General features: G+C 39.9%; 1 protein-coding gene across 2 annotated transcripts in view; it reads right to left on the bottom strand.

The window, feature by feature from the left end:
• TBC1D4 (TBC1 domain family member 4) overlaps nucleotides 1-13,054 on the bottom strand; it is a 189,670-nt gene that overhangs the window by 54,555 nt on the left and 122,061 nt on the right. The window contains exons 4-5 of one of the 2 annotated variants that reach the window (XM_080798357.1): nucleotides 8,714-8,818; nucleotides 3,070-3,202 (exon numbers count right to left, since the gene is read on the bottom strand). In XM_080798357.1, the coding sequence (XP_080654483.1) occupies nucleotides 3,070-3,202; nucleotides 8,714-8,818 (238 nt within the window). The remainder of the gene's footprint in view (nucleotides 1-3,069; nucleotides 3,203-8,713; nucleotides 8,819-13,054) is intronic. The other variant, XM_080798358.1, reaches the window with a different exon arrangement.

Genomic DNA, 13,054 nt, shown 5'->3' with positions numbered 1-13,054 from the left:
TTATTTTTGTATCTTTCACACTCTTACACATAATTTATATCAAGTCCTTGGGCAAAAACTTTTCCCATGAAAACAGTTTTGGTTTTATAATTTTTTTTTTTTTTATTCATTTGAAAGAGAGACAAAGAGAGCACAAGCAGGGGGAGAGGCAGAGGGAGAGGGAGAAGCAGACTCCCCCCTGAACTGGGAGGCTGACATGGGGTTCTATTCCAGGACCAGGAGATCCCAGGACCCAGAGGTCATGACCCAAGCGAAAGGTAGACAGACAGTCAACCAACTGAGGCACTGAAGCACCGCACAAATTTTTTTTTTAAAACAAAAGTGCTATTTTCCTCTGAGTAAGATAATACTGTGTTTATTTGCTTTATATTTTATTACCCAAGTAAGAGAAATTCTACATTTTTAAAATATTTAATTATTATAGATAGAGCTAAATTTGCCTTTGATAGGTAGTATAATCAGTGAGCAAAAGCATAAGAGAAAGAAATTTGTGTAGATTCAAGATATCATCCCTAAAATGTTTGTTGGCTTCAGAGGAAAGAGTAATTTTATAGCGGAAATTTGCTGAGAGCACCTGGACCAGGTGATAAAGGCCAACATGACCAGTAATAAACTCCTCAATATCACAAGCCCCTGACAGGAGGCACTAGAAAGAGGCTGTGCCATTTCTATGGTGCGCTTGCTGGGAGGAGCGCCCTTAGTTTCAGTAAGAAGACATCAAACAGGCTGAACTGAGGGACATCCAGCAAAGTAATCATGTAACCAGTCAAAGTTACCAAAGCAACCAGTCAAGGTCACGGAGGACAAAGAAAGACTGAGCAGGAGCCGCGGACTGCAAGAGACCAGGGTAAGGCAACAACCACACACACGCTAGAATCCTGACTGGGATCCCAGAACGGAAAAGGACCCGAATAAAACAACTGGTGAAGAGCAAATGAAATGTTTAGTTGGGATAATAACACTGTACCAATGTTAATTTCCTGTTCTGCACATTGCACTGGGCTATGTAAGATGTTAACAACTGGGGAGGATGGGGACAAACATTTGGAAACTCTGTGACTTTCCTGTAAATCTAAAAATAGACCATATTAAGTTTCTTTTAAAAAGAAATGCAGGGTATTATTTTATGTATTTTTCCAGGTATAACAAAGTGTATGTGTTATTCAGCAAGTTATCATTTCACTCAATTATGTAATTTTGAGATGTATCCAAGTCGATAAACAATGGGAATTCATTCCTATTAACTGTTCCATTGTATGAACATAATTTAGTTATGCTATTGATACACATTTGAGTTGTTTCCAATTTTCCCTTATTTAAAAACAATAAAACTTTGAAAATGTCACCTTCTAAACCTATATGAGTTTCGCTTATCAAGACAGGGAACTGGTGGATAATTTTAGGTTAATAAATTTCTATCAACTGTACCCCAAAATGGCTATCCCAGGTCACACTATATTCAGCCTCACATAAATGTATCAATCTCTCCACAATTTCACCAACAGTTAATCTGATGATTATCTTATTGTTGTTTCCATTTTCATGTCTCTAAAATCTAATGAGGTTGAAAAATCTTCACATTTTAATTATTGGACCTTTTCATACGAGTGTTTTTAAATAGAAATTGTGTCATTTCCCACTGGTAGTTTCATCTTTCTCTTTCAAACAGTAAGAGTTCTAATACATTCTGGTTACCAATCTGCTATCTCCTCATTTAACTTCCAAGGAAACAGTTGTTATGTAAAAAATGTAAATTTTGATGAGGTCGAATCTGTCAATGTCTTCTTTTAACAGCTTTTGCATTTTTTGTATCTTCATAAAGGTTTCCTTGTTTAAGGACACCAGAATATTCTTATTTTCTTTTAATGATTTTAATATTTTGTTTACAGTGAGGGGTTTGATCCACCTAGAGAGTATCTTGGGCAGGAAAAGTGGAAGGAATCTTTCTCTCTTTGGATAACAAATTGATCCAAGGCTATTTCCTGAGAAATTCAGCTTTCTGCCACAGATTTATAATGTTCTCTTCACTGTACATCAAAGAATTTTCCATTTTTGTAAAGGTACAAATGCAAAAATAATATGCATTAGATAAATTATAAATTTTAAAATCTGAATATTACATTTAAATAGTCCTTGATCACATAGCTGAACGGATATGCAACAAACACTGCTATTCATCATCAGTTCTGCCCTGGGCCTATGATCCTGCTGTCTACTGAACAGAAATCACAATTTGCATTTACACTGACAGGACCGTCCTCTGCCACGTTCTGGCACCTGCACTCTACCCATCTATCGTAACAGCTGTCATCCTGAATTGCATTAACTGGCGTCCACTCTGGGCAGCAGGCTTCTGAAGGCAGAGCCCACAGCTCAACCATTTCTGTATCGCCTAGTGCCACAATGCTTGGCACACAACAGATGCTTAACAAGTGTTTATCGAACTGCGTTTCTTCTCCTATGAAGCAGTTTCCAACCTTTTTTGTTAATAAGAGATAATGAGGAGAAAGGGCATGTGAGTCCCAGAGTCAACTCGTCCTCATTTCCCCTCCTCAGAACACTTTTTTTAAAAAAAAAACCTGCTTTATGGTATCACATCCATGATCTCTCTCATTTTCAAATGTCCCTCAAAAGCCACACAAGGTTCATTCCAGTTCTACATTTTTAGCGAAAAGGAACACATCATCAAGGGAGAGGGGAATAAAAAGAGACTTCAATAAACAGTTGACATTCTGGGATGCTTCTGCCTCTCTTCACCCATTCGACAAATATTTGGTCAGTTCCCACTGAGTACACAGCAGTCTTAAGAACTGTGGGAAACACGACTCCCTTCCTTGAGTCTGCCTTCAGAGAAAAAGAATTAAAAATGAAAAAGAGAAAGAAAGAGGAGGGGAAAAGGCAAGCACCTCAGAGAGACTGCAGATGCCAATCTGACCAGATGTGAGAAATGATTCTTTGGGCTCTCTGGTTTCACCTGGAAACAAAGACCCACCCGCCCACAGTAACGACTTTCTCATTTCCCAGATGCCAAAGCGAGCTCCTCTTTCGCCCCGCCCAGCTCTACGGTACCTTCAATCCTTTCGCAGAGTTTATGCAGAGAGTGCATAGGGCAGGCCTCGCACAGCTTAATCTGGGTCTTGGCGCTCTGCAGGGCGGCCGCGGTGCTGAAGGCCTGTCTCAGAGTCAGCATTACCTCATCCACCTACGAGAAGGAACATAACGCAGGTCTCTAAAAAGGGTGCCTTCACAGGAACACATTAAAAGCCCAGCAGCAATAATGAGACTTTATGGGTGCAGACTAAATAATCAATAATGGAATTTGGTGACTACAGAGCCAGTAGGGAGAAAATATCAACTGGAAAGTTGGACCTTCAATTATACTATCCCTGAGAGCTGGATAGAGGAAGACCATTTTCGTGTGTATAGCTCTGAGTACTTAGAGGCTAGTTTTAGATCCCACTAAGTGCGACACCATCACTGACGGTTTGACTGACGGTCGGTTGGATCTTTGTTCCATTAAGCAGTGATCCGATTTCTTTGGAAGCTCTGTCTGCGATATATAAGGAGCAGCAAAATAGGTTTAATGTCCACTTTTGGTAATAGGTATCCTATTTACGTTATCCTTCCGGATCACTTTTAGTGTAAAAACAAAACATGGGTTTAAGCAAAGTTCTGTGGTGGAGGGGAATGAGTTCCATGTAACAAATGTTGAGGAAGTCAGTGAAGGTTGTCGGTCTTACCTCTCTGTCTGCTAATTTGTCATCGTTTCCCTTCTGATGTGCGAAACTGAGAAGTTCTGACATTATGCTGTCCCACAGCTGGGTCTCACCACTAGGTCAGCAGTTTGAAAACGACCAGCTGGTTTCTCCCTAGCCCTTCCAGTGACTCAATCAAGAAGTGTGAATCTAGCATTCTAGTTTCCTGCTTGCTTCTCTGGGGTCAACTATCAGCTCACCCTCCTGCACTGCTAACCCGACTTCAGGCCATGTCTCTGTGATGCCATCATCAATGTAAGCTGTGGTTTTCCCATGCTGCAGAACCGAGATCAAAGTCTCAAACCTCAATGCGGAGCTGTGGGGTACCAAGGGCCTCACCCCAGCTAGCTTTGATATTGAAAACCACCTTTTAAAAGTCTTTCTTTCCCCTCCCCCTTCAGCCTGGTTTAAGAATAAGCTACTATTTAAAGGATTTAATCTACTTCTGCATGTGAGTGTATGAAGAACCTGGAATGAAAAGCAACTTTATTCTCTTAATATTACGACTAAAAGGAGAGATCAAGCAGTAAGCAGCCAGTCATTATTTAGTTACGTTTTACTATGTTTCCAAGTTTTTAAAAGGCTTATGAATAATTTCACACTGTTCCATAAATAAAAATGGGTTAATCATAAAGTCTGTTCTTTTATGCTATAATTAAAAAATAAAGATTTCTTGTTCTTGAAAATAAAAGCACTACACGCTTAAAGCCTTTCAAGTTTTATCTCATTTGCCTTGTTATATACGTATTCAAAAACACTTTCAATTACTTATGCATATGTTTGTTTCTACCTTCTTGTTTCTCATTTATTTGTTTGTTTCAAGATTTTATTTATTTATTTGACAGAGAGAGATTACAAGTAGGCAGAGAGGCAGGCAGAGAGAGAGAGGAGGAAGCAGGCTCCCCATGGAGCAGAGAGCCCGATGTGGGGCTCGATCCCAGGACCCTGAGATTATGACCTGAGCCAAAGGCAGAGGCTTAACCCACTGAGCCACCCAGGCGCCCCTTGTTTCTCATTTGTTAAAGGCACTGAGGGGATGAGTTATCTGCTTAGCTTTCATATGGATTTGTTATTTAGTAATACTACCTTGTAAAAGACCTCCAATGAAAATACTGAACTTTCATGTTTTCTTCTCTATTTCTAGATGAAATAAGAGGCCATTTCAATGGTGTGTAATACGTGGCTACCAATTTCTTTCAGACACAAATAGTACTAAATTCTTTATTTGACTTTTAAAATATTAAATGTTTTGCTTTTTAGATACATCACTTTTTTTTAGACAGCCTATAAAATCTATCACGGGATCAGAACTAAAAGTTCAAATGCAGAGTGAGTAACTTGTTTCATGCTAGATACAACAACAACAAAAAATCATAGGTCATGTTAAAAGGCTAAAAGTAAAGGAATGCACAAAGATAAATCAATCATATGCAAACAGAAGATGCGTATTCTTGGCATTACCATCAGGCAAAATTAAATTTCCAGTGAAATCTCATACTTGAGATGGGACAAAGAAAGCCAATTTATGATATTAAGGTAAAAATCCATAATGAAGATAATGCTCATAAGCATTTATGCACCAAACTTAGGTATTTTATGGCATTTCGGAATAAGCCTAAGAATCACAGAATGTGTAAGGACTTCACGGGATTACCTAGTTTAATTCTCTGGAAAAAATGTAAACTATTAAATCCTATAGAAATGGTGTGTCTCAGAAGCCTGAGTCATCTCTTTTCATACTTTTCTTGTATGCCAATGTCTGTATCTGTGGGGTTTTACTTTTTCTTTGTCTATCAGCAGCAACTTCCATTTTCTCCCCACACCTTTTAAACCAATTTTGGAGAATGCAAAAATGGTGTTTTCCACAAATCTCAAGGCTTGTTTAAGCCAGATGAAGTCAACTGCTGACAGCTATTATACAAAGGAAGGAAGGAAGTCATACCGAGCATCTAAACTCTTCGGGACCCATGGAAACACTACACTGTTCATCAACTCACAGCAATTGTTACAAAGATGGAAAAGAAAATGCTAGTGTATATTCTTTTTGTGCAGAGAAGAGAAGTCAGCACGTGTGGTTTTCCAATACTTTGTCTTATACAACTGCCAAGCCACATCAGTCATATACCCCTTAGACCTATAATATCTAATTAACTGTTTTTCTCTGTTCCATATGTCAGCTGCTTGGACCATCCCCTTTTATACAGGAAATCTCATTAAATTTTTCTTCTAGCTTGCACTTCTGATGCCCCGCTCTTCAATTAAGATGCTCACTGATAAAACAAGAATCTACAAGTTTTAAGAGATTCTAGGGAAGGCCTGCTCTCCTTCAATAACAGTGCCAAAAGGGAGAGTCTGATGGAGCCTCTGTGTGAGAGGAAGACATTCTCAGCCAGGCTGGTCTGTTGCCTTAGTCGGTGGAAAATACAGCATGTTCCCAGACCTTCTACTCTGACTCCCTGTTTCAAAAACTCATTCTACATGATGAAGAAGAAAAAAAAACCTAAAACTACAAACAAAACAAAAGTTATCAATGAGATTGCGAATAAGAAGGTTTTATGTAGTTTTCCTCTTAATGCAGGCTACACAGTAATGAGATTCACGGGTACCTAGACAGCACTTGCCTGAAGTTAAGAGTAACACACTCCCTCACTCAAAATACACTTACCAAGCACCTGCTACTCTAGAAACACTCCTGACCTTGTGGGATTCACAGTCTAGTGAACTAGAAAGCTATGTAAACAAGTAAGAGTGGGGATTAATAGGAACTGTTAGAGACCTAGGTACAATATGTGGCCAGAGCAGTGACAACAGAGCAACTAAAAAAAGTCAATTCCTACCAAAAAAAAAAAAAAAAAAAAAAAGTCCAAAAAGGCTTCACTAGGATGTGTACAAATACACGGTAGAAAAGAAGAAGGGGATTCAAGTCACAGGAAAGCAAGAATGTGAAAAATAGTGATGAAAACACAGCATTATCTCCCTGTTTCACAGCAGGGCAGACCCTGAGACCCACATGGCCACCTTCTCTGCCTGACGATCTAAACGTGGGAGCCCCAGCTCTGGTCTCTCTGACATAGTGGACTCCTTGCTCTGTGCAACCAAGAACCTCGCATGAACCACTTGAGGCTCCGGTAGCGAACGAAAGGAAAGCTACGCCACAGTAATCATCACACCAGCCTCACTGTCCAGCCTAGGGACCAGCTGAGGAGATGGGACAGCCTGTGTGAGGATGCGGTCGTGAAAGGGAGAGGCAGCCTGGGGGGACACCACACAATCTAGATTTGTCTCTTCACAAGAAGGCAGAAAACAGTTTCTGGAAATTTTGTGAGAAATAAAGCTAGAGCAGGACGTTGGAAAGTGGACAGATGACAGATTAAGCTAGTGGCAGGGAGACTAGTGAGGACACTAGCGTGGGAGTCTAAGTAGGGAAGATGAATGCCCAGAATCAGGTAGAGAGGGAAAGGAGGAGAAACGGATAAGGAAACTTTGTCTTTGTGTTAACAGGCTCTGGTGTACACGTGGATACAGAAGGTGAAGGAGAATGTGTTACGATATCTACACTGGGAAACTGGGTAAATGGAGATGCCCAGATAAAACACGGAATACAGGATAAGTTTCAGAAAGGGATACAGAACGTGGAAGAATCAGCCTTATCGAGGACGGTGGATGAAGGAAGGAGGGAGTGAGGCGTGAGCGGGCAGTGGGACAGCAGATTCTCCGGACCTTACTTTCTAACTACATCTCACTTGATTGGCACTTTCTAGTGCTGGGTCACTGGCTCTCTTCGGCTCTCTCTCCTTGCCTGTGCTCACTGCTCTATGACTTCAGCTGTCATTTACATAATAGCAACTCTCAAGTTTCTATCTTGAATCCTGAATTGAAACTACGATAGCAAGAACACCTGGATCTCAACATGGGGACTTTTCCTAGGCACGGCTAATTACCTAGTGTGAGAACGAAAGACAAATGGAATTCTCTGGAAGAAACTGTTAGAGATGGGAGTGCTATATTCCCCAGAGAAAACAGGCTGAGACCCAGAGGGCCATAGTCAGAAAGTGCCTTCGTATCAATTCACTCCCATTTCGTCATTATTCCTACACTCCCGTATTCCTTCCACGTGGCGAATATGGAAGGGCAGAATTGAGCAGAAATGATGGCACCAAAGAAATGAGAAGAATGCTGCCTGGCTTGTTGTCTATGTCTAAGTGGTGTGTGTTTCCCCAGGAAAAATGTTTGTAGGAGGATTATATGCCCGAGGAAATATTTTTCTTCAAAGTACGCCTACGGAGCTAAGGGGTGGTATTAAAATGGTTAGGAGAGATAATACAAGTGGAAGAAGAAGTAAAAAATTTTAGGGAAAAATATTAAAATATGTTTAATCACTCACAGGCACTTCTAAGTTTGCCTTAAATGTTTCTTCAATTTCAACTGCTGTCATAAAGGGGCAGGTGGAGGGAGTGAGGGAGGGTGCTGGAAAGAAGAATGGACTTTCAAATTCCAAAGAAAATGAAGGCTAAAATAAGACCATTAAAAAATAATTTTAAAAAAATGAGAACAGTGGCTAATGAAATAAGGAAAGAAAACAAAATCCCTCTCCGGTCTACTGATGAAAGAACTTCCTCCTCTAAGATGTTATAATAATTCAGAGAATAAGATATCGGTGGGTCCTCCCTATCATCTTACATGAGCAATGGAAAAAATAACAGCCATTCTCCTATTATTAGTCTTTTCCTACCTTTTAAAAATAGCCCTGATAACATGACTGAATTCCTTAAAGTCAAGAAAGTATCTAGGCTTAAAAATTACCAGAACAATTTGTTTTTCTTTTCTTACTGCTGCTTTAAAGAGCAGAAACCTGTTTCTGGACGCCCTCTTCTTTTTCCACCGGTAGCAGTTCTGCGAGGCTTGGTGTCAGCCGGAGGCGTGGGCAGGCGCGCGCAGACGACAATCACGCCACTTACCAGAGACTCGCTGGCACACTGGAACACGTAACAGATATACTGGCCCAGCCCGGGCTCTGCTGACTCCCGACAGATGAAGCCAAAATGATCAACATGCTTTATACCCTGCAACGGGGAAGGAAGTACAGTGTTTACTGCAATAGGTCCTTCTAATCAGACTATGGAAATCGGCATCAGTCCTACTACACTTTTACACTTCCATGAATTTCTCCTTCTCAGCCTGGTGACAGGGGGACATAATGTCATAGCAAATTTAGGCGGTGGTCTTTTGACACGTAAAATAAAGGGAAACAGCAACTCAGATTGTTTCCTGCACACCATGACTCTGGGCCGCAGGAAGAAAAATGTGATGGCATAATTCATTGTCTCTTGAAATAAAATGGTTACTGAGTGTTTGTAAGTAATGGGGCTCTTAATTTATCTGTCTTGTTGGAACGAGCAGTCTGATGGGTTATCATAAAGCCTGCTCTTGTCTATATGACGCTCAGAATCAGAATCAGAAAAACTACTACTAACGATGCTCTAATTAAATGGGATGCAACTAACTCCTTAAAATGCACATTCAACATATTAGAGTATCTGTCTTTATGGAGACATTTAAGGAGCCACAAACGTTAGAAAACTAATACATTAAAGAAATGACAGCAGATGTCAATTATCCAAATTAACAAATCACCGTACTTCCTAAATGTCAGCTAAAGAACATCAGCTATACTTACTAAAAAATTCTGAATCATCTGTGAACTTCGGCCAGGTTGAATACATACATACCAATTAGTAGACGGCACCTTGTCATTTTAATAGCAAGCACAGTGCTTTAAAAAGCCAGGTAGACAAAAAAAATTAAACTTGTCTTGGAATCACCTAAATCCCGAGAAAAGAAAATAGGCTTTGGAGTCAGACAGATTTGTGCTTCATTCTTAGTTCAACCCATCTACAAGGTATGAGCCATCGTGCTGGGTAATGATTTCTGAGGCTTCATTCTCCTTAGAAAATAGTAGTAATGGCACCTATCTCAGCAATTTTTCAAATTTACAACTAAGAATTATCTATTATCATTACTGGCACATAACTTCGATAAACAGTAACCACTATTCTGTAATGTGCTCAGTCGATCCAATGGATATGAATAAAGGAAATCAATTCTGACCAAAAGTAAAAAGTCAGTAAGGAGGAGCGAGGTTGCCATTCATGAGCTGAAAGTAAGCTCCATCTGGTACAACTCCTTAGTGACGATAAAAATCTCTTTTACTAGCTGAGTACTAAATGGGAAAAATTCGTAGGACCTCATTAGGTCAGGGAGTCCTCAAGCAGTGGCAAAGTTTCCAGGAAAGAAAACCGCTCCCTGATTCCTCATGCTGCCAGGGACACAGTCCTGTAGATTTTGCATAAAGAAATGTTTATTGGCATGTATGTGTTAAAAAGCAGCCTGTTGCTGGATGTGGTCATATTATATCAGTTCAAATCTGTGGGAAGAAGTAGTAAGAGCAGGCCAGTGAGCAGCAGAGGTTAACTTGACAATTACTCTGATCAAAGGCCTCAACACAAATGTTTAATTCTTTTTCTGAACCAGAAGGTTAGGATACAAAGCTTGTTTTTTTTTTTTATTTCAAGTTTTTATTTAAAGTTTATTTAGTTAACATATATGGTAAAATTGGTTTCAGGAGTAGAATTCAGTGATTCATCACTTACATACAACACCCAGTGCTCATCACAAAAGCCCTCCTTAACTCCCATCCCCCATTTAGCCCATCCCCCCACCCGCCACCTTCCAGCAACCCTCAGTTTGTTCTCTATCATTAAGAGTTTCTTATGGTTTTCTTCCCTGTCTCTTTTTTTTCACCCTTCCCCAATGTTCATCAGCTTTTTTCTTAAATTCCACATTATGAGTGAAATCATACGGTATTTGTCTTTCTTGGATTAACTTATTTCACTTAGCCTAATACACTCTAGCTCTATCCATGTCATTGGAAATAGCAAGATTTCATTCTTTTTCATGGCTAAGTAATATTCCTGTGTGTGTGTCTGTGTGTGTGTACATGTGTGAATACCACACCTTTTTTTTTAAGATTTTATTTATTTATTTATTTTTAAGATTTTATTTATTTTCTTTTAAGATTTTATTTATTTATTTGACAGAGATCACAAGTAGGCAGAGAGGCAGGCAGAGAGGGAGGAGGAAGAAGGCTCCCTGCAGAGCAGAGAGCCAGATGCGGGGCTCGATCCCAGGACCCTGGGATCATGACCCGTGCCGAAGGCAGAGGCTTTAATCCACTGAGTCACCCAGGCGCCCCAATACCACACCTTCTTTATTCATTCATCAGTTGATGGCATTTGGGTGTTTTCCATAGTTTGGCTATTGTAGATAATGCTGCTATAAACATTGGGATGCATGTGCCCCTCCAAATTAGTATTTTGTATCTGTTGGGTAAATACCTAGTAGTGCAATTGCTGGGTCATAGGGTAGTTCTATTTTTAACTTTTTGAGGAACCTCCATAGTGTTTTCCACAGTGGCTGCACCAGTTTACATTCCCATCATCAAGGCAAGAGGTTTCTCCTTTCTCCACATCCCCATTTTAAAAAAAGAGGGGAAAAAGCAAAAATCATGTTTGAATTGCCAGTTTTATATATTTGGCTTGGTTGGTTCTTTTCTTCTTTTTCCCCCACTGCTTTGTTTTTTCCCCTTTGGATGTTCAATGAGCATGGCTGTTTCCTCACTGGGAGCCTTGAGGAATGTGTGGGTGAGGGGCACAGCTTCGTAGGATGACTCTTTGTGGCGTAGGGGGCAAGAACTACACTGGTTTGCACATCACTTTCTCCTCTGTACTTGGCACAAGGTCCCACACATAGAAATGTTCATTCAACATTTATTGAACACCTAAGTACTAAGCTCTATCTTAACATTTTATTCTGATGCCCTACAGGATGAATGCCCTACAGAAACACCACAAAATAAGATGGCTGCCCTCACAAAGCTTATGATCTTGCGGGGACTCCCCAGCAAACAGGTAATTACAAGAAGACTCAATAACGACTTTTTCAGTTCAAGTGAATATAATTTTTCTACCCAACTTCTGGTCCCTTATGTAGGAATTTGGAAAATTGTCATTTATCATTCCTATAATCAGATGCTGTGCCTCTCTTAGTTATTACAGTAGAAGGTTTTTATCTTCATGACATAATTTTATGATACCATTAATAGAACAAATACTAAAATATCAGAAGGGAAAAGGCATTAGCTGAGGCTGAGGTGAACAATTACAAGAGGTACAAAAGTTCATCATTTCTGAAAGCAGAACATCTGAATATTATACCTAGGGCAACCCTAACTCTGAAATTTAAAAATAAATAGGCAGACTTCATTTTTCAACATCAAAATAAAGAAGAGGACTTTAGCAAGATTTAGGTCCCTAAAGGTGCCTTTAAGTCACTCTGCTAGGAAAGAAGTTAATCCTTCTCTATTCCAGAGACTTCCACAGAGGCATCCTTGCATTCTTAACCTTCCCATATTTAGATTTAGATATTCTCTCTACTCCCAACAACTTCAAAAATCCTTCTATGCTTACAATACATTTAGGCAGCTCCAACTTTGGGATAGATATTCTAAATTACTACTGTGGTACTTAGAGGACACTGGTTTATGCCTACTATGACCTTGTAGACGTTGAGCTGTATCAATAATTTCAAAGCATTCAAATACACAGTTTGTGAATTTAAAATAAACCAAAGAACAGGGCGCCTGGGTGGCTCAGTGGTTTGAGCCGCTGCCTTCGGCTCAGGTCATGATCTCAGGGTCCTGGGATCGAGTCCCGCATCGGGCTCTCTGCTCGGCCGAGAGCCTGCTTCCCTCTCACTCTCTCTGCCTGCCTCTCTGCCTACTTGTGATCTCTCTCTGTCAAATAAATAAATAAAATCTTTAAAAAAAAAATAAAATAAAATAAAATAAAATAAAATAAACCAAAGAACAAAAATGTACTAACACTTTCTTTTCAAATTTTAGCATTTACATTAAAAGAAGTGGATAGTGCTAGTTCTCCTTCTACTACCAATTATGGCAAAAAGAGCAAACATGACTCAGTGATACCCACAAGTCCCACTGCCCAAGACTGAGGAACACTAACTGTGAGGTATTTTCAAAAGAACTCACCGCCACAAAAATTCCACCAGAGGAGAGAATGTGTTGAAGTGACGTTACGAGGAGAAAGAGTGATAAAAATGAGGACCCGCTATCATGATACTGAGGGACCTGGACAGGATTTTGTTACCAGCAGAGACAAAAACAAAGCAGCACTCTTCCTTAAGACAAATCCACTCAAAAAATGAAAATGAAAAAAGAAATT

This window comes from Martes martes (genome assembly GCF_963455335.1).
Source record: "Martes martes genome assembly, chromosome: 3".
Classification (NCBI taxonomy): Eukaryota; Metazoa; Chordata; class Mammalia; order Carnivora; family Mustelidae; genus Martes; species Martes martes.
The sequence above is the reverse complement of the archived record's forward strand: the minus strand, read 5'-3'. Positions and strand labels throughout refer to the sequence as shown.